The sequence below is a fragment of the Podarcis filfolensis genome (assembly GCF_964270895.1).
Source record: "Podarcis filfolensis genome assembly, chromosome: Z".
In the NCBI taxonomy this organism is placed as follows: domain Eukaryota; kingdom Metazoa; phylum Chordata; class Lepidosauria; order Squamata; family Lacertidae; genus Podarcis; species Podarcis filfolensis.
In genome coordinates, this window is record NC_139617.1 from 41,415,880 (window position 1) to 41,438,529 (window position 22,650).

At 43.2% G+C, this 22,650-nt stretch overlaps 1 protein-coding gene across 10 annotated transcripts in view; it reads left to right on the forward strand.

Annotated features, from left to right (window-relative positions):
• The window catches only part of CACNA1B (calcium voltage-gated channel subunit alpha1 B), a 328,172-nt gene that overhangs the window by 115,596 nt on the left and 189,926 nt on the right, over positions 1-22,650 (forward strand). For all 10 annotated transcript variants that reach the window (XM_083597112.1, XM_083597115.1, XM_083597114.1 and 7 more), the window contains exons 5-6: positions 1,454-1,606; positions 4,769-4,956. In XM_083597112.1, coding sequence (XP_083453238.1) covers positions 1,454-1,606; positions 4,769-4,956 — 341 coding nt within the window. The remainder of the gene's footprint in view (positions 1-1,453; positions 1,607-4,768; positions 4,957-22,650) is intronic.

Below are 22,650 nucleotides of genomic sequence, written 5' to 3' on the forward strand. Positions count from 1 at the left end.
AAGCAAAACCAAGTTCCTGTAGTGGAAATGCTCTGGTGCAGCTCAAGTGGGGAGTTAAGGGGTGGGGGTAGTTTGTTTTGATGGACACATATAGCTTTTAATCAAGAGGGGAATATTTTACCAGGAATCTCCAATCATAGCACTTCAGCAGCAGATGAAAGTAGTTTCACTTGCTGGCTCATAGCTCTTTTCCAAGCTCTGCCACTCCAAAGCAGGAAAGTTTGAAGAGTGGTGGTCTGTTTGGGCTCCATGTCAGCCTTTCCAATTGCTTTCCGTTGACAGCAACCCCTTGTGCTCCAATATCTACATTAATTGTTATGGGTTACACCAGATGTTATCCCTGCTGAGAGTAGACTTACTGAAATTGATGGACGTAATTAATTGTGGCCCATTCATTTTAATGGGTCTGTTCTTAGCAGAACTTCATATCTTGTTTTCAGCTCCAGTTTGCATTTACTTGTGCAGCCTTTTTCAACTTTGGGCCCAGATGTTGCTGGACTACAGCTCCCACCATTCCTAGCCAGAATGGCTAGTGGTCAGGGATGATGGGAACTGGAGATCAAGATAATCTGGGGACCAAAAGTTGTGAAAGACTGGTTTAGAGCATAGTGTTATCCCCAGTCCTTTAGTTTAGGGCTGGTGGGTGATAATTCCATTTCACTTTGTGAAAAAAATATTATGTCTTCCCTCACTCAAACCAGTTTTCAAGACTTCCAGCACAGAAAACTGTGATTGGACATATTTGGCTGCAGTTTGACAGGTTTGCTTCCCGGGGGCAACCTAGCTCACATGTCAGCATTTTTCAGACTGATTGCCAACAGACACTAGGAGAGGTTAAGTGATTCCTGTTGTCCCCATCCCAAAATTTTACAGGCTGTCTTTGAGAGACAACTACTGCAATTGCCCTTCTGAGGATTGGTGGGGATCCTGCGACCATGGCTGCAAATTCCATCAAATTTCCCCCATAATTTTTTAAAAAATTAAATAATTAACAATCCACCTGACCCCAGCCCTCAAATCTCTGGATGTTTATGTGTATGCCTGTAGTTTGGCCTTCTGGAAGGGTTGTTACACCTGAAAATTTCACCTACTTCTGTCAAAATCTTCACAAATCAGCTTATTTTATTCTCATAATAATGAATGGTGGAAATATAGCTTGAATTGGACAGACTACAGAGTGACTTGGATGATCAGGCTGCCCTCTGAAGTGACAGATATGAACAGGATCTTGTGGCTAGTCCACACTGCTATTAATTACATATTTAAAACACATTTCCATGTTGTTATTTTTTAAAAAATGTAGATTAATGTGGAAAGAGTGTGGATGAAACTTAAGAGTGGAAATATTTAAAAATGTCACTGCCTGTAAATAGATCAACTCCCCTAGTTCCAATCTCTCTTCTCCTTCTAAATATCCCCAAATAGCTAACATTGCTTTCTGCTTCTTGTTCAGGTTTGCAGGTTGTTCTCAAGTCCATCATGAAGGCAATGGTACCTCTCCTGCAGATCGGGCTCCTACTCTTCTTTGCCATTGTGATGTTTGCCATCATTGGGCTGGAGTTCTACATGGGGAAGTTTCACAAAACCTGCTTCAACAATGAAACAGGTGAGATTAATCAATATCCACTAGGGGTGTGGTGGGGATGGGACTCAGAAGGCTATTTCTAAAATAAAAAAAGGCAATGGTTTTTGGGGATCGGATTGGGGCAGGAAGCAGAATTAAAACAAGTCTGTTAACCAGTCATTTTGTGGGTAAGGGAGCTTCAGTACCATGGATAGCTCTGTGCCCCTTGCCTTGCCTATCAGCGGCGGAATCTTAGTTTATTTTGCAGTGTTTCACATCCATCTTTGTGTTGTGTTAAGCTGTTCATGTTTCTCTGCATCATGGTCCAGTTCTCCACTCCATAACACATACTGGCAATATGCACATATTGAACACTTCATCTTTCAAATCTAATGAAATGTTTTTATTTTTCATTACAGGGCTGAGTTTTCCAACAGCCACCCACAATTGTTTTATTCTCATCTTTATTTATGTTGTTTGGTTCCCGCCCCCCCACCCAGTATGATTTTATGTCTTAAATAGATGTGTTCTTCAACTTGCTAGGTTTCTTTACCTTCTATATAATTGTCTTCATTAAACATTACTTTAGTCTAAGCTCGATTCATCTTCAGTCCTACATTTTTTAATTCTTCCAGCATTTCTTGCCGTTTTTGTTGACTCTTAGCTATTATAACTTTATCATCTGCATATCATAGATTATTTCAATATCTTTTGTCAACATTGATTCCTTTTTCTGACCATTCCAGCTTTTTGGGGATTAGGTGATAAGCTATCTCTTTTTCTTACGCTTCTTTTCAAAGGTATTGGGTTGGTCTTTATATGGAAATTATATGTTGCTGTCGCTTTCTTTGCTATTTCTTTGCACTTTTGTCTGCTATCAACTCTGCAGTTACATCATGCGTGTTGTATAATCCAGGTTTCAATAATATTGATGGCCTTTTCATAACCAGTGAATGCAATGTATACGTATGGGGATGCATATGGGAACATTTTTCTATCAATATTTTCATAGCAGATGATCTGCTGTAGAATATCATTTTATAAACACCACAATAGATTTTGCAAAAACAAGAGAAACCATGCAAATTTGCATAATGCACGCAGGCTGCAGACCAGCTTTAACCTTCGCAAGACTTGAGTTAAATGGTTATAGCCTCCCCACACCCTACTTTGTATAACTCTGATTACTGGTGCAGTTAGGTAAATTCAGACTCTGGGCTTGCTCCCTTCTCCTCCAAAATATATTCTGTTACTTAATTAGAAATGTGGTGAGCCAGCTTTGCTGCATTTGGGGGCCCTCCTGTTTATTCTTCAGAGTGGGGCATACAAATACAGGAACATAGGGAATTGCTTTAAACTTAGACCATTGATCCATATAGTTGAGTTCTCCATACACTTACTGGCAGTGGCTCTGCAGGATTCAGGCAGGAGTCTCACAACGTCTTACAAGGAGATGCTGGGGATTCTATCTTGGACCTTCTGTGTGCAAAGCAGATGTTCTACCATTGAGGCATGGCTCTTCCTCTAAAACATAGGAACCTTGAAAGCTGCCTTTTAATGAGTCAAACTGAGCTCAATCTAGCTCAGTATTGTCCACACTGGTCAGCAGGGACTCTCCAGGGTTTCATGCAGGTGCCTTTCTTAGCTCTAACTGTGCTTCATTCATTCCTTGAACCTCCCTGCACTGCCTCTGTTCTGACAATCTGTTGGGCACTGCCCCACCAACCTCAGTCTGCCCACCTGCCTGCCTTCTTACTTACAACTGAATGTCAGCTTCCCCCTCCTCCTTAGTGTCAGTGTTGTCCTCTTATTTAGTTACTTATATAAAATATTTGTGTACCGCTGTACCATAAAGATATAGCGCAGTGATTTATAACAATATAAACCCATAAAACCATACAGTAAAATCACAAAAAGTTAAAAGAAAAATAATTAAAAATGAACATCAATAGACCACCGGGGATGTACTCTTAATTGTCTGCAGAGGCCTGGAGGAATGGAAAAGTTTTCAGCAGGTGTTTAAAAGGCTCCTGCTGAATCTCTATTGGCAGGAGGTTCCACAGGACTGGGCCAAGGACACCAAAGGCTTGCTCTCTCGTTGTTGTCAAATGAGCCTCACCATCTCTGGGAGCAGCTAGAGATGCTCCTGCAGATGACAGAAGGCTTCAGGCGATCTCTGAAGTATCCCACACTCAAGATGTTCAGGGGGTTGTAAATCAACACAAGAACCTGGAACTTGGTTCGGTAGAAGATGCAGCTGCTCTAACAATGGTGTCACATGTTCTTGACCAGCAATCTGACTGCAGCATTCTGCACCAGCTGGAGCTTCCGAGCCAGATCCAAGGGCAGCCCCACATACAGTAATCTAGCCTCAAGGTTTTCAGTGCATGGACTGCAGTGGGCAGGCTATTCCTGTCCAGGAATGGACATAGAACTCAGCAGGAATACTTAGGTGGCTCTGCCTGTCCTTAGCTCGGGTGCCACCTATTGTTGGCCTCCACGCCTTCTGCCCTGCTAGCTGCTACCTTCTCCCTACCAATGAGAAGCACAGTAATGATATTCTTTAAAAGGCCACTGGTCCACTGGAGTTTCCTGGAGCTGTAGTCCCTTGTGCAACTGGGGAGGCATATGAACCCAACCTGCTCTCATTTGCTCAAGGCAACGGGAGCTGTCCTTGTGGAGAAGCAGTATTCCAAGCAGGAGCATAATTCACTCCTGCTTGGTGTTGGACTAGAAAAAGTGTGGCCTCCTGGTTTTGTAGGGATCCCTACAAGGAAATGAGAAGGGGTGAGGGATGGGGAGGAGTTAGACTCTGAGCTCACTTGTGAGAAGAACAGGTTTGTGTGTCTCCATGGAGATTTCCCAAAGAGGGAATGAAAGAGGTGCATCTGTTTTACACATAGAAGGTTCCAGGTTCAATTCCCAGTGTCTCCCAGAACCATGGACAGCTGCTGCCAGTCAGTGTAGGCAATACAAAGCTAGTGGTATAACAGTATTCTGAAGGGCAATATCCTGGCAGAATGGTAAAGTTTTCAGCAGGCGTTTAAAAGTTGACATAGAAGGCAGCCCACATTGGGTAGATCTTGTTCTCCCATCACCATCCCATTGTCCAAAATTTGCTCCTTGGACTTGATGTGCTCTTCAACTCTGCTCTAGATTACTTCTGTTCACCCACCACCCTTCTTTCCCCTTCCTTCTTCATAGGGGAGAGGCTGGGAGATTTCCCCTGTGGAGAGGAGAGGCCTGCAAGGCAATGTGAAGAAGGAGAAATTTGCAAGCAATACTGGGAGGGCCCCAACTTTGGAATCACCAACTTCGACAACATCCTCTTTGCTGTGCTCACTGTTTTCCAGTGTATCACAATGGAGGGTTGGACTGACATTCTCTACAATGTAAGTATCACCAGCCATGTTGGTGAAGCTTGTTGTTGCTATTGCGGGGATTCCATCACTCTGTTGCACTGCAGAACAGTCTTCCCTGGCCTGGTGACCAACCCAGGCTTTGGGTTGTATCAAATGTAGACCCATTGATGCATGTGACTGACCTAGATGGATACAACCCTAGTAGACACAATTAACTTAAATCCATTGATTTGACTCTGAATATAACTTAGTTGCATTTCATTTTCATTGGGATGGTTTTCGTTGCTGCCTCCTGTATAATGTTGCGAGCCTCCATCCATAGTTCTTCAGGCACTCTGTCCACCAAATCTAAATCCTTAAACCTGTTCCTCACTTCCACTGTGTATTCATAAGGGATTTAATTTAGATTGTCTCTTACCGGCCCAGTGGTTTTTCCTACTTTCTTCAGTTTAAGCTTGAATTTTGCTATAAGAAGCTGATGATCTGAGCCACAGTCAGCTCCAGGTCTTGTTTTTGCTGACTGTATAGAGCTTCTCCATTTTTGGCTGCAGAGAATATAATCAATCTGATTTCGATGCTGCCCATCTGGTGATGTCCACGTGTAGAGTCGTCTCTTGTGTTGTTGGAAAAGCGTGTTTGTGATGACCAGCTTGTTCTCTTGACAGAACTCTATTAGCCTTTGCCCTGCTTCGTTTTGCTCTCCAAGGCCAAACTTGCCAGTTGTTCCTTTTATCTCTTGATTCCCTACTTTAGCATTCCAATCCCCTATAATGAGAAGAACATCCTTCTTTTTGTGTCACTTCAATAAGGTGTTGTAAGTCTTCATAGAACTGGTCAATTTCAGTTTCTTCGGCACCAGTAGTTGGTGCATAAACTTGGATTACTGTGATGTTAAAAGGTCTGCCTTGGATTTGTATCGAGAGCATTCTATCATTTTTGAGATTGTATCCCAGTACAGCTTTCGCCACTCTTTTGTTGACTATGAGGGCCACTCCATTTCTTTTGCGGGTTTCTTGCCCACAGTAGTAGATATGATGGTCATCCGAACTGAATTCACCCATTCCCGTCCATTTTAGTTCACTGATGCCCAGGATGTCAATATTTATTCTTGCCATCTCATTTTTGACCACATCCAACTTACCCAGGTTCATGGTTCTTACATTCCAGGTTCCTATGCAATATTTTTCTTTACAGCATTGGACTTTCCTTTCGCTTCCATCCAACGAAAACCAATGAAAATGAAATGCAAGAAAGCAAAGTGGTTGTCCAGTGAGGCCTTACAAATAGTGGGGGAGAGAAGGCAAGCAAAATGCGAGGGAGATAGAGAAAGATACAGGAAATTGAATGCAGATTTCCAAAAAATAGCAAGGAGAGACAAGAAGGCCTTCTTAAACGAGCAATGCAAAGAAATAGAGGAAAACAACAGAATGGGAAGAACCAGAGATCTGTTCAAGAAAATTGGAGATATGAAAGGAACATTTCGTTCAAAGATTACCATAATAAAGGACAAAAGTGGTAAGGACCTAACAGAAGCAGAAGACATCAAGAAGAGGTGGCAAGAATACACAGAGGAATTATACCAGAAAGATATGGATGTCTCGTACACCCCAGGTAGTGTGGTTGCTGACCTTGAGCCAGACATCCTAGAGAGTGAAGTCAAATGGGCCTTAGAAAGCACTGCAAATAACAAGGCCAGTGGAAGTGATGGTATTCCAGCTGAACTATTTAAAATTTTAAAAGATGATGCTGTTAAGGTGCTACACTCAATATGCCAGCAAGTTTGGAAAACTCAGCAGTGGCCAGAGGATTGGAGAAGATCAGTCTACATCCCAATCCCAAAGAAGGGCAGTGCCAAAGAATTCTCCAACTACCGCACAATTGCACTCATTTCACACGCTAGCAAAGTTATGCTTAAAATTATACAAGGAAGACTCAAGCAGTATGTGGACCGAGAACTCCCAGAAGTGCAAGCTGGATTTAGAAGAGGCAGAGGAACCAGAGACCAAATTGCAAACATGCGCTGGATTATGGAGAAAGCTAGAGAGTTCCAGAAAGACATCTACTTCTGCTTCATTGACTATGCAAAAGCCTTTGATTGTGTCGACCACAGCAAACTATGGCAAGTTCTTAAAGAAATGGGAGTGCCTGATCACCTCATCTGTCTCCTGAGAAATCTCTATGTGGGTCAAGAAGCTACAGTTAGAACTGGATATGGAACAACTGATTGGTTCAAAATTGGGAAAGGAGTACAACAAGGCTGTATTTTGTCTCCCTGTTTATTTAACTTATATGCAGAATTCATCATGCGAAAGCCTGGGCTGGATGAATCCCAAGCCGGAATTAAGATTGCTGGAAGAAATATCAACAACCTCAGATATGCAGATGACATAACCTTGATGGCAGAAAGTGAGGAGGAATTAAAGAACCTTTTATTGAGGGTGAAAGAAGAGAGCGCAAAATATGGTCTGAAGCTCAACATCAAAAAAACGAAGATCATGGGCACTGGTCCCATCACCTCCTGGCAAATAGAAGGGGAAGAAATGGAGGCAGTGAGAGATTTTACTTTCTTGGGCTCCTTGATCACTGCAGATGGTGACAGCAGCCATGAAATTAAGAGACGCCTGCTTCTTGGGAGGAAAGCAATGACAAACCTAGACAGCATCTTAAAAAGTAGAGACATCACCTTGCCAACAAAGGTCCTTATAGTAAAAGCTATGGTTTTCCCAGTAGTGATGTATGGAAGTGAGAGCTGGACCATAAAGAAGGCTGATCGCCGAAGAATTGATGCTTTTGAATTATGGTGCTGGAGGAGACTCTTGAGAGTCCCATGGACTGCAAGAAGATCAAACGTATCCATTCTTAAGGAAATCAGCCCTGAGTGCTCACTGTAAGGACAGATCGTGAAGCTGAGGCTCCAATACTTTGGCCACCTCATGAGAAGAGAAGACTCCCTGGAAAAGACCCTGATGCTGGGAAAGATGGAGGGCACAAGGAGAAGGGGACGACAGAGGATGAGATGGTTGGATAGCATCTTCGAAGCTACAAACATGAGTCTGACCAAACTGCAGGAGGCAGTGGAAGACAGAAGTGCCTGGCGTGCTCTGGTCCATGGGGTCACGAAGAGTCGGACACGACTAAACGACTAAACAACAACAACAAAATAACTTAGTTGCATTCAGTGCTTTATTTCTTCATTGAGAATGGTTTATAGACCAGTTAATCATAAAACATTCTAATATCCACAAAACTGTTTACCATTTAACCTCCCTCCCTCCCTCCCTCCCAGTATACCTAAGATAATTATCAAGACAATGCAGATGATATAAGGAGAGTTTTACTGGATCAGGCCTGTGAAGCAACTTTGTTTTCTGCTGCTCGAGAGTGTAGGATCTGAACCAATGGATTCAAATGACAAGAAAGCAGAGGCCAACTAAACATTAGGAAGAACTTTCTGACAACAAGAGCTGTTTGGCAGTGGAATGGATTTTTTTTTTGGAAGGTGGTGGATCCTCCTTCATTGGAGATTTTAAACAGAGGCTGGGTGACCATCTTTCAAGGACTCTTTAGCTGTGATTGCAGAGGGTTGAAGTAGATGACCATTGGTGTCCCTTCTAACTCTACAATTATATGAAACTATGAATTTAGAGACCAGGGTTCAAATCTTCACTCAGCCAGGAAGGTTGGTGGGTTACCTTGTGGCAGTCACTATCTCTCAGCCTGAAAAAATTGAAGCTGAAGAAAGCTTTCTAGCAAGACTTTAGAGACGTGATTTATGCTGCAGGCAGGAAGATTGAAGCATTGATGAGGCAAAAGGGCTTTCAGAAGAAAACCTTGGAGTGGAGAGCTCCATTCTTGAAATGGTGATGTGATGAGCGGTATTTTGTGTGTGTGTGTTGGGGGGAGAGGAATAAACATTCCTGCAATAACTTCTGTGCTTGCAGCCAGAGCGTGACATAGGATTTTAGAGAGATGCATTCTGGAATGGGTCTTGAAGGGTCCAGTCCACTTACTGCAGTACACGATCACCCCCCATCCACTCTCTTGCAGCAGCATCAACATACAAAAAGGCAAATAAGAACATAGGACGAGCCCTGCTGGATCAGGCCAAGGGCCCATCTAGCCCAGTATCCTGCTCTCATAGTGGCCAACCAGATGTCTGTAGGAAACTGACAAAACAGGATTTGAGCACAAGAACCTTCTCCCCTCCTGTGTGTGGTTTGTTGTTGTTGTTGTTGTTGTTTTGGCAGCTGTTTTTCAGAAGCCTTCTGCCTCTGTGGAAGCAGAGCATAGCCATGACGGCTAGTAGGCACTGATAGCTATATCCACCATGAATTTGTATAATCCTCTTTTAAAGCCACTCCTGTGGTAGTGAGTTCCATAGTTTAACTTTGTGCCTTGTGAAGAATATTCCAACATTCAGCTTCATTAGATGTCCACAAGTTCTAATGTTATGAGCAAGGGAGAAAGAAAAAAACTTTTCTCTATCCACTTTCTCCATGACAGGTATGTTAATTCCACTGGGCCTATTGTGGATAGAACTTTTTAAAATACAACCCTGGAGCTTTAACTTTCTGACATTCTAGGGGATGGGAGAGAATCTTGACTTGGTTCTTACTTTATTGCAAAGCTACCTAATTCTCATTTTCTGAAACTATATGTGCACCAGAACACAGCTATCCTTTGAAGTTTGCACTTTGGGGTGCAGTTTTCCAACCACAACATGTGTGCAAAAATGCAAAGTGGATACCCTGTCCCAGAGTTATGGCCTTTGCAGTGGCTGGTGCAAAATAGCAAGACTTGGTGTGCAGCATTGGACAATCTTTCCTTTCCTCTCTGAGCTTATTTAGCATTGTGCTCCCAAAAAAACTACCATAAAGGGCTATTGGAAACCAGTCCATAATATGCTTTGGCACCTTAGTTGTTGTTGTGTTTTTTTTTAAAATGCAGTTACATTTGTCAGTGACACCAACATATTGTCAACAAGCTAGAAGGGGGTCTTATTTAAAAATCACAGACTCACAAAGATATTGGCTATAAGCATCCTGCTGCTATTTGCTTTGTCCCTAAGTGTATGGTTTAGAAGAAATGGCCAATTTAGTAGTTATTCTGGAAATGAAGTTGCTGGAAGTTGTTTTGTATGCCAAGAAATAATTTTGGGGCATATGACAGATCTGGCTGTTCCCAAGATGTGCAAATGCTGTCAAATTGTGAGTGAATTTCTTCAGCTCTACCTTCTGTTTCTTGGCAAGCTTTCGTTGGGTTAAGTAGCAGCACTTAATTGTGGATTAGCTTTTTAAAAAGAAGTTTCTTTGAATTGATTTGCCCCAAAGGCCACTGTCCTGACGCAAGTGTTGAGCTCAGGTGAGGTAACATCTGGTACAAAGCAAGGCTCATGCTGGATGCAGGGCAGGGCAGGGCAGGGCAGGACCAGGCATAAGCCTGGGCATTAGGCAGTGGCTTAGGAGAACAGTTCTCTGCTGTTGTTACAGCAACCACCATGCTGAGACCGAGCTCTATAAAGTAGCAGCAGCTGGAAATGTAAGAAGGCATCACTTTTCTTTTCACCCTGTATTCATCACATGCAGCACTGCTTCTGTTATGCTGCAGTTCTTCTTATTTCGGAAACATATTTATTAAATCTCAGGCCCAACTGTGCAACCTTCATAATTTATGTAACTAATTATGCAAGTTGTGTTGTCATTGTGCTATTCCACCCCGTTTTGTTCAGGGCGAAGGAAACAGTGTGTATGAGAAGATAAGTGTGGTTAATCATGTATCATTTGTGGACTGATCATACTCGCTGGATTGATTTCTGTTTTGCACACAGGGCGAATAACACTTTCTTCTTTTTTGGCCAAAACCTCCTCCCCTTCACTTCATTTTTAGGCAGGTCATGCTTCATCCTTGTAAATGCCCTTAAAGGACTCCTGTCTTTGCACCTGTTCGTTACTGAACTAAGGCAGATTGATAGAATCATAGAACTGTAGAGGTGGAATGGACCCCAAGGCTCATCTAGTCCATCCCTTGCAGCTAAAGAATCCCTGACAGGTGGCCATCCAACCTCTGTTTAAAAACCTTCAGTGAAGGAGAGTCCACCACCTTTCCAGGAAGCCTCTTCCATTGTTGAGCAGCTTTTATCATCATAAATGAATTGTTGCTGTTGAGTAGGTAAGAACTACCGACCCCTAAGGAGACTCGGCTAAGGATACAGGGTGTAAGCAATGAGATGCTTTCTATTTGGTTGGTTTGTTGTTGGGAATTGTTGTTGTTGGGAAATCTGCTTAACCCCTCTCTCACTCCACCCACCAAACATCTGGTTCTATACTTTCAATAAGTAACACTGTTTAGAATTGCACAACATGGAAAGCATGGAAAAACTAAATGAAGTTGCTACTCATTGGCCACACTGATATTTTTGGACGGGTTCTTGAATGTTCTAAAGTTTCAGTATAAAACAAAACCATCACCACCCTTTCCCTCCTCATACCATTAATTAGTCTCTGTCAGTGATTAATAATCAAAAACAAATCACAGATCTCTACTAATAAGCAGATATTCTCATGTAAACATGTGGTTGAATGCAACTAGATTTTGCATTTTCCAAGAACTCTATTAATGGTCACTAATTTTGTGAGATACTGTTTTATTTGCAGTCCAATTTTTACTTATTGCAAAAGCTTATCCACCATGAGAGTGCCCACAATTTTTTTTAAACCCACCAATAATTTCCAAGCCCATGTCAAAGTGCTGATTTTAACTTCTGAAGCCCTAAATCATTGGGGACCAGGTTAATGATGGATAACTTTCTCCTATCTATACAAGGCCAGCCTTAGTAGTGATGCCCAGTTTCTGGAATGCTCTGCCTACGGAGGTTCACCTGGTGTCCATGCCATAGTCTTTTAGGTGCTTTGAGAAGACTTTCTTGTTCTCCCAGACCTTTTTACCACAATCCATCTGGTGTTGCAGCATTTTTGTATAAAATTCCCTTTTGCTGGGCTGTAGGATGGTTTTAAATGGTTTAAATTAGGATAATAGGGAGTGGTGAAACTGGGACCTTCTGCAAGAAAAGCAAGTGCACTCCTACTGAGCTATGGCCTCAGTTTAAGGCAGCTTCCTAAGAGCCAGAAAACCCTTGGATCACTTGTGTAGTACAACTCCATAAGTAGGAGCAGACCATGCTCAGAAAGGTCTATAGACATTCAATTTAACCTGCATGTTTACACTGCAGTCTGTCCTAAGGCACGTTTCAGACCCACTTTGGTTTGAGAGAGAAGAACAGCGTCATCCGCATACATTAAAACTGGTGCTTTTCTGCCGTTAGAGAACAAGGGGGGTGGGGGTGGGTTTCGATTTCACGGCAACATGTGACCAGGGAGTTAACATAGATGTTAAATAAAAATGGGGCTAATAGGCATCCTTGTCTAACTCCCCTTTGGACTGGGATTTCTCTAGAGAGTCTGCCGTCCTGTGCGAGTCTTATCTGGAGGGTCTTTTTTTCTTTTCTTTTTTCTGATGTTGTTGTTTAGTGTCACTGGCTTTTGCCGCAATAAAACTTGAACTTGAACTTGAACTGCAGTCTGTCGGATATGCCACTGCATTTCAAATAAACTAAAGTTAAGATTTTGGTCCTCGTGGTCCTGAATAAAAGGCTGGATGAAACAGAAATTGGGTGGTCTATTTTGCATTTTAGTTAAAAAATGAAATAGGCATAGGGAAATAAAAAAAGAATTCCCTGGGTGTCTAGATCCAGGTCTGGAGTTAGTACTCTTTGGTGAGGGAGCCTTAGCAGAGATTTGAAATCATAATACATGCAGCAAGGTAAAACATAGAAATATAAGCTGTCAGACCTTTAAAATATCCCCTTCTATATTGCTTCCAAAGTTCCCCAATTTTCTAGACATAGAAAGTGACTACACATTTGGTAAGTTCAAAATTGTTTACTTACAAACTTTTCAAAGGTCAGATGTTCTTTTCCACACAGCAGCAAGAAAAGACGGGCAGTATAACTGAGGTTCTAAAATGGCAAATGTTTCTGAACTTTTTTTATAGAAACACAGAGATAGCTTGCGTAAGCCACATGGTCTAAGCTTGGAGCATACAGCTTAGACTTCCTTTCTGGTAGTGTTCTTGTGGAAGTCATTTCATATGAAGTGATCCAAACTTTTTTACCTCATGTCATCTAAATTTCTTAATATTTTCTATAATTTCTATACTTGTTGAGTGATCAAAACTAAGTTTAAATCTAAAATTTTAATTTTTCATCTCATCCCATTTTTGAGGGTGTGAATTATTGACTTTTAGGTCACTTGATATGGAATGACCCATGGTGGGATGTAAGAGAACAAAGTAAGCCTTCCTTCCAAGGTGAAGGGGAGTGACCTATCTAAGCCTGGCAAGGCAGACATGTGATCTCTATGCTCTTAACCCCTTCATTCATTAGAGTTAAGCATGCTGGTTATATGAGGCTGGATATCTCACAACAGAAACACAGGAAGTCACTTAATACTGGGTCAGGCCACTGGTCAATCAGCTCCATGGTTTCTGCATTAACTCACATTGCCTCTCTGGAGTTGTAGAGATGAGTCTTTGCCTTGAGATGCTGAGGGCCTTCTGCATGTAAAGCAGAGACTTTACCACTGAGCTGTGGACCTCCCCTGCTTTTTATGCCACCCTCCTCCAGCAGCAACTGATGTTTGCTTTGATAGTAGTTTATTCTTAATTAACATGTTAGGCGGTTAAAAAAAAGGCAGTGGGAGGAGAGGGAGAAAGATAAAGGAAACAGTTCTTAGCCAGCCTATAATTCCTGATGGTGAATTAAAGCTTAATAGTGGCAGGGAGGCAGTCTCATGAATACGGCAGCTTAGTAGGTCTGCAGGAGCACCAAGGTGAATGAATTTTGTATCATTCATCCTTGTTAGTGCCGGGGCGTATTAATGTATTGACACCTCCTAATGGTTGTAGCTTTCACTCTGGAAGGGTTTCCAGATGCCCCTTTTATTGTACATTCATGATAATTTGTGAACTGTGGTTTTATGTGATCCTGCATTGAGTACTATTTGCACGTGTAGAATTGTCACGGTACTCTCCACTATTTTTTGATTAAACCACTAACCTTAAAAAGGTAAAGGGACCCCTGACCATTAGGTCCAGTCATGACCGCCTCTGGGCTTGCGGCGCTCATCTCGCTTTACTGGCCGAGGGAGCCAGTGTACAGCTTCCAGGTCATGTGGCCAGCATGACTAAGCCGCTTCTGGTGAACCAGAGCAGTGCACAGAAACGCCATTTACCTTCCAGCCGGAGTGGTACCTATTTATCTACTTGCACTTTTATGTGCTTTCAAACTGCTAGGTTGGCAGGAGCAGGGACCGAGCAATGGGCACTCACCCCGTTGCGGGGATTCAAACCACCAACCTTCTGATCGGCAGGCCCTAGGCTCTGTGGTTTAACCCACAGCGCCACCCGCGTCCCTCACTAACCTTAGCTGGCTTTAAAAGAGGATTGGACAAAATCATGGAGGATACGGCTATCAATGGCTAGTAGCTGTGATGGCTGTGTTCTCCTGCCAGTGTTGCAGGCAGCATGCCTAGCAGTATCAGTTGATGGGACTCCCAGATGAGGAGACAAGCTGCTGTACTCACCTGTTGCTTGTGGATTTCTGATGGGCATCTGCGTGGCTGTTGTGAGAAGAGGATACTGGACTGGATGGGCCATTTAACACAATCCAGGAGCCAGGCTCTCCTTATGTACTTAAAATGCCAGCTCTGCAATGGAAAAGGGGTTATGCGAGGAGCCAGTGTAATTATTTCCATCTACCTGGCAGGAGCAAAAGCACTTCATTTGCTGGCTGGGTCATGTTGGGAAATAGAGCCTCTCTCTACAGGAAAAAATGTAAGAAATGTTAAATAAAACTGGCTAACAATAACACAACAATTTTTTTTTTTAATTATACCCCACTCATCTGGCTGAGTTGCCTCAACCACTATGGGCAGCTTCCAACATATATAAAAACATAATAAAACATTAAACATAAAACTTTTCCCACTACAAGGTTGTCTTCAGATGTCTTCTAAAAGTTGTGTAGTCTTGATCTCCTTAACATCTGATGGGAGGGTGTTCTGCAGGGAGGGTGCCAGTGTCAAGAAGACCCTCTGCCTGGTTCCCTGTAGCTTCACTTCTCACAGTGAGGGAACCAGCAGAAGACCCTTGGAGGTGGACCTCAGTGTCTGGGCTGAATGATAGGGGTCAAGGCTGTTTAGGGCTTTAAAGGTCAGCACCAACACTTTGTCTATTAGCCACAAAGACTATGCACTGCCTCCATGGTCAGAACCAGTAATGCTTCTGAATAGGACTTGCCAGAAACCACAGGAGTTGAGAGTGCTCTTGTGTTTGGGTCCTTCTTGCAGGATTGGTTTGAGAACACAATGTTGGTCTAGATAGGCCATTGGCCTGATTTAGCAGGCTCTTCATATGTTCTTTTTGTTTGTTCCGGCTGAAGGCAGATTCTGAGGAGTCAAAATGTAGGAATAACTTCTGATGGAAGGACACAAATGGCCTCAACCCATTTTAGAAGAAGTGGTTCCATCTTAGTGTATTTAGTAAAGAAGCAGGAGGTGTTGAGGAATCCATGTAGGATTAATATGGTGGGAGAAGGAGACCCTAAAACCAGCCTATGGGTCTTACATCTGGGCATCCAGGTTTCTTCTGTCTCAGCCTTGAGACTCTCCTCAGGCCACACCTCTCACCAGTCTTGCTTTGCAACTCACTGAGTATTTTTGCCTGGAAGGAAGGAAGGAACTCTAAGCATGCTTTTTTGCTTGTTTGGATTGAAGACAGAGGGGTGTGTGTGTGTGTTTGTGTAAAAACCTTACTGTACAAATATAAAATTAAATTCTACCCACTTATGCTTCTGGACCATCCCACCCCTAGTCTGCTTCCCCCATAAAAATTGTTAGAAGGGGATGTGGCCCTTGGCTACAAAGGTTTTCCCACTCCTTCTGCATTTTCATTGGGCACTCCCTTTGTTGTTCCTCTTGTCAAGACTCCTTCCTTTCTCTCCCTGCAGCTGGCATGCTGGCAAAACTTAAATCACATTAGCCGGGATGGATTCAGGACAGACAGTGTCAACCTCATGCCCCAATTTAGTATTTATAGTTGTGGGTTGTTTTCTTTTTCTTTAATACCTGATTTAATACTTGTGTTTGTCTGGAAATTTATAGAGCTTGTCTTTGCCCATTAGCCATGTTTACAAGATGATAAATTCTGACAGCACTATTAGCAAATTCATCTCCAGCTACTTGCATGGATGGCAGATGGGACTTCCATCGTGCTGCTCTGGGAGTTTGGAATAACCTCTGCTGTGCTGCAGATGAAGGACTTATCTCTCTTTCTTGTGTGCCCTACATTCCTGATTGAGCAAAACCTTGCTTTATCCATTGGGCTGGTCCAGTTAGAATTCAGGAGCTTGACAGTTTGTGTGTATGTGTGTGTGTGTGTGTGTGTGTGTGTGTGTGTGTGGTATTCTAGCTTTCTTCACTAACCCTGATGCTGCTCATATCATGATTAGCCCAGTCGCTTAATTGTCTTAGAATTGAGGCATCAGTAGTTATGGGGAGAGGGGGACAGACCCAGGATGTGGAAAAACAGGAGTTGAGTCAAAGATTAGAACTGGGAGGTCAAAGCTAGAGAACATGCTAAAAGCCAGGACAGACTGTTATTGGCCTGACAAATTCTTGACCTAAACAGAAAGCTTTTACAGCCTTTTCCCATTAAGGAGAACCAACAGTGGAGGCTGATCTGTTAGGACATGTGAAATGCTATCCCACTAACATCAGTCTGCTCTCAGCCAGCACCTGCCTGTCTGCTTCCTTATTTGCAAATCTGTCTAAGGATCTGGCCCTGGCTGTCAGCCTCTTCCTCCTCAGTCTCAGGGTTGCCCCTACAGAACTCAGCAGGGAAAGATGGGGGCAAAACTAGAATTAGCTGGCTCTACCTTTCATTGGCTCTTGCTGAGCCTATCTTTGGTTCTGGCACCAGCCACTGTTGGTGTCCCTGCCTTCCACCCTACAAGTTCCAATAGGCACTAACCACCAATGAGAACCATAGAACTGTAGTGTTGGAAGGAACTGCGAGGGCCATCTAGTCCAACCTCCAGCAATGCTGGAATCTTTTGCCCAACATGGGGCTCAAACCCAGAACCCTGAGATTAAGCCTCACGCTCTACTGATTGAACTAAAAACTTGCTTGGTTAGATGGTGCCACTCCAGTCCCCAAGACCACCACTGTCACCCTGCATAGTGGGAGGAAGGCAAGAAAGCGCCTGAGGGGGGAAGCCCCCCCAGTGTACACCTCCACCCCAGCTGCCCAGTCAACCAGCAGGGTGCAACATTTGCCCCACCCAGGGTGCCGGTAACCCATACTTCACCTATGTATTTGCATCCTGCCAGTTCCTCCAGGCTTCCTTGTTTGTGAGCCAGAATTCTGGTCTTGCTAACAGTCCAGACTGACAATGAACTCCCTCTAATAGTAAAATCCTCCAGGGACTAACATCAGCGGTGGATTTGTTTGTTTTTAGTATTGCTGCCCACAAAATAGAGTTCAGCACAGCTTCAGTGGTTGGCAGTTTAAATTTTCCATTTATTTAAATAAATAAAAACATGGATGGAACATGCAATTAGTTCAGCCACCTTGCAGGCTGATTGGCAATTGCTCACCTGCCCCAGGGGACATGTTCTATTCCAGCATCCTTTCTGAATGTGATTTGTTGCAGTCCTCTTTGGTTAAGCCCCTTTTGCTGCTGAGCACGGTTACTGGACACCGGGTGCCTGATGTTCTTGCTTCTTCTGTAGATGTGAAAAGGGGGGGGGGGGACCGGCCCTCTCAATACTCGGCTCTCTCTCCGTAGGCCATGCTTTTCCTTGTACCCTCCTCTTTCCAAAGAACATGGCTAGAAGGAAGCATGAATAGAGAAAATGACAGGCAAAGCATTTGCTTAGATTGGAAATGGTATCAGGGACTGGAGTGGTTCCATCTACCCAAGCAAGCTATTGGCTCTCGGTGGTGGCTTGTGCCAATTGGAACTGGTTGGGTGGAAGACAGGGAGACCAACAATAGGTTGCACTAGCACAAAAGACAGGTTCAGCCAAAGCCAATAACAGGTGGAGCCAACTAATTCTAATTTTGTCACCATCCTTCTCCCTATTGAGTTCTCTAAGAGGCAACAGTGAAACTTAGGGGGAGGAGTATCATTGGTATTTAACTCTTGAGAAACTATTTGGAATGTATAAATATGTTTTAAATGTTTGCTGGAAATGACAAGGGGGGGGGGAAGAATATGAAGGGACATTTTATCATGCCTGATGGACATGTGTATACAAATTTACCAACAGCAGCAGCAGCAGCAGCAGCAAATGCTTAAAATATTGGATGCAAATACGTACATTGATACAGCAAATTTTAAAGGTTAATATCCAATTGCAGTCAGAACTATTTCTTTTAGGGCTTATAGACATACAATTAGAAAAGGATTATGGAAGATTACTCCAATATATGATTACTGTGGTGAGACTGCTCTATGCACAAAGATGGAAAGATACAGCCTTATCCACTATAGAAGAATGGCTGATAAAATTACTGACCTTAGCTGAGAGGGCTAAGCTAACATATTTAATTAATCACTAACATTTGTTAAGGATTGGAAATTTCTTGTGGATTTTTTTTGCGTGAAAGAGAAAATGAACTTGTAATATCTGGATGTGAAGAAAAAATACTGGCTTATAGAAGATAGAATGGTTGAATTCTAAAGAATGAATATCATATGTAGGTGCAGACAGCCAGAAGTCCTTTTATTCTACTCTAGCTTTCTTTAGTTTTTTTCTTTCTTACCCTTCTCTCTTGCTTTCCCCTCCTTTAGATTTCTCATTTTCTTCTATTTTCTTCCTTCTGACTTTGCTCTTTTTTAGATTAAGTTATCTGTTTTATATCAGTTTATTATAAAAAGATACTTTGTAATGGGTATGTATTTCTGTATGTCTTTGCATAAATATCAACATTTTTTAAAAGAGACTTAGTGGGAGGAGGAAGATGACAGTGAGTGCAGCTGCTGGTTGTAAATAAGGAGGCAGGTAAGTGGGTGCTGGCTGAGGGCAGATGCACATTGATGGGACAATGACCCATTTGTCCTCATGCACCAGCCTCCACTGGCCTTCTCCTCTGAGAGCACACCTTGGTGTGTGTGTGTGTTTTGTTTGTTTGCAGAGTGCTACTGGTAGGAATGGCTGGGGCTCACACTGGCCACCTTTGGGCTACTGTATGGTCATCCTTTTCAGTGAGCTGCTGAACCTAGTACTCCCAGACCCTAAACCAAGGGTCACCAACCAGTGTTAGAAACTCAGATATGTAAGCTTGGTTCTAAATGGCTCCTTAAACCAAGCTTACAGTTGCCAAAACAGAATGTCTAGTTGCCATTTTGGGGCAAGGCAGCTCTAAAGTCTTATTTTTCAAAGGATGGACTGACTGGGATTGATTATCAGTTAAACATCCAGCTGGTTCAGATGGCAGCCTTGACCTAGGTCAAACTTAGCTCACTGCAGATTCTGGAAGCTCATGAACAGAGCTCGCAAACAGGGGCATTTGTGAAGGCATCTAGCGGGGGAAGCTCAGAGTTCTGTCTCTCAGTGTGCATAGGACCAGGAGACATGGAGGGTGAGGGAGCTGCTGTAGTGACCTGCAACACCTGTGCCATGTTTTTCTTTCTGTTGGAGAACAAGCAACAGTACACATTGTAGCAAGTGCAAGCTGGTTGTGTTGCTGGAGGAGAAGGTCTAGCAACTTCAGGCCCACCTACCCATGCATTGAGCAACAGGAAAACATGCAGAGTTTCTTGACAGAGCTGAGCAGCAAGACAGATGCAGTGCCCCCAGGAAGGAGGAAGATCACCCATTGCAAGAGATGAACCCCTGAAGGAATGTGACACAAAGAAGTAGGACAGCCACAAACCAAGCTTTGGCATTGGAGTTGCAAAATAACTTCTATGGACACTGATTCTGGGCCAGAAGAGCTAAGGCAGCAGCTGCTGACCTCAGAATACACCAGGGTGACTGTGAAAGGTACAGTGCACAGAATGATTCCTACCACCCCCCAGAGAAGAAAGAAACAGGAGGTGGACTTGGAGGAGTCTTTCTCCATTCTTGATCTAATCCCTTTGGATCCAAGGCTCCTGATTGTAGATGAGTATGCTGATAATCTCCTTCTACTTTCCATGGAGATTATATTGAAGAAAGGGAATTACAGTCTAGAGAGGACAAGGCAAGAGGAAGTATTCAAACAATAAGGTTCCTGCCATTGTAACTTATCCCAACAATATCAATATAATCTCCAACGGACAAGTAGGAAAGATTCAAGAACAGCAGGTGCAGATGTTAGAAAACCCCAAGCTTCAGATATCTTAAGGGCTGTCACATGGAAGAGGGATCTTCCTTGTTTTCTCCTGCCCTTGAGGATAGGATTCGAGGTAATGGCTTCAAGCTCCAATATAGGAGATTCTGACTAAACTTTCAGAAAAAAACTTTCTGATAGTAAGAGCTGTTCAGCAGTGGAACAGATTCTCACAAGAGGTGGTGAACTCTGCTTCCTTGGAGGTTGGGTGGCCATCTGTCATGGGTGCTTTAGCTGAGATTCCTGCATTGCAGGGGGTTGGACTAGATGACTCTTGGGTCCCTTCCAACTCTAAGATTCTATGAAAAGTCACTTGATCCAGGGACCATCCACATATATATTGGCCTATTCCTACCTCCTTTTCTTAATGGTGACATGGACCATTCATAACAAGAATATTTTTCACAGCTGTGAGCAGGGCAGTGGGGTGGGATAAGAGAAGACAAGCTACCTCAATTAACTATTATGTTGCTCACTGCTCCTGCTCAGGCTGCACAGAAAAAGCATTTGGTTCCTGAAATTCATTCCAGTTGTGCGGATTGGATAGAATTCTATAGAATTGTGATAGAATTCTATAGGATGTGATATTAGTGTATGTAAACAGTTCAGATCCAATGACCCCCAGGCATGCTTTTCCAGATGGTGATGTCAGGGGGGAAGACAGTCGGATAACACTCGCCCTGGGCTTTGGAGGGTTAGACTGGTCAGGAACCCCTGTCAGGGGCCTGCTGGCCTTATGTTGCCATGTCAAGAATGCCCTGTGCTACTTAATGGACGAAGTGGCCATGGGTAAAATGTCCATGCCTGTCTGTAGGTACTGCAAGGTTTCAATAGTAAAATCTGGACCAGTGTTACTGTGTACTAGTGTGTAGCATCAGATCAGATTAGGTGGTGCCACTGGAGCATGTCATGAACAAGACTCCTGACCTGGGCCTCAGACTGGGGTGCAAACTCAATGGGGCCAAGGTGTTTTGGACCCCAATATCTGTTGGGAGGGGGCTAAGCCCCCTTAATGTTGAGGTGGTGGAGGAGACCAAGCATGCTTTACCTTAATGTGTGCATTTCTATGTATGTTACTTGGCAGGAGAACTGCATTTCAAAAAGGGGAGAGGTATAAATTTTGAAAGATGGCTGTGTCTCAGTTTTTGTGTTGTTTCAGACAGCATACTTTAGTTAGGTTCACCCTTAATTGGATTTCTCCCCTGTAACTAGAAATAGCCCTACAAATGCTCATCGTAACTTACCAGTGAAACTTAAAAAATTTTGAGCAGAGCATTTGTGCTGAGAAAGTCCGTGGCCCACAAAATGCCTCCGATCTTGACTCTAGATAAATCTTTTGCAGCTTTATTGGTAAGGGAAAAAATCAGGGCAGCAAAGTGAAAACTTGGCTCTTTCTCTGAACACTGAAGTTGCCAAAGTTTTAAGCGGAGGATGCCAGAAATTATCCTCTAGTAAAAAATGTCACCGTGGACCTAGCTATTGGGAGTCCTATTAAAAAACAAGCAAGGGGGAAGAAACACTCAGATTATTGCTCAGGCCAATTTTAGGGAACAAAGACAGCAAGGAGCAAATCCTGTAATGAAAGGCTTTGTACACAGACTTGCCTCTGTGCCAAAAGGGAAACAATTCCCCAGGAAGAATGCTAAACATAAGGAACAACCCAGAAGCCTATAATAACTACCGGGTCAGGGACCTGCCCAGCACCTGCACTCATCCTACTTCAAGTACAACATCTCATGCTAGGGGGAACTAATTTAAAGGATTTGACCACCACAGCATAAGAAGTTGTTTTATAAGTCAAAGCCTTGGTTCCATCCAGCTCAGTAGTAGCAACAGCTTTTCAGGATTTCAGACAGGAGTCCTATTCTCAGCACTGTGTAAAGATTTCAGGGGTTGATCCTGGGCCCTTTTGTGTGCAAGGCAATTGCTCTACCACTGAGCTATGGCCCTTTCTACAATAAATATGTGGCAATAACTACTAGCTTAAATGCATTTTGGAGGGGATTAGACCACTGTCCCCCAATCTGCATCACTCTGAATGTTTTTATTCATTCATTTATTGTGCTTACAGAGTCTTTTATCCCAATGCACCCAAGGCAATTTACAGTTTTAAAGTTTGGAAACAGACAAGTGATTTCAGATGTGGAGTAACAAGAGCCCTCTCCAGTTGACTGGAAGGTGATGGCAGAAGTTCTGTGGCCTGGGCCTTCCTGCTCCTGTGTTCTCTCAGGGCAGACAGGTCTTAAGCAGCTGCAGGGGAGTTGCAGATGGGGCTGCCTCAACACGTCTCTC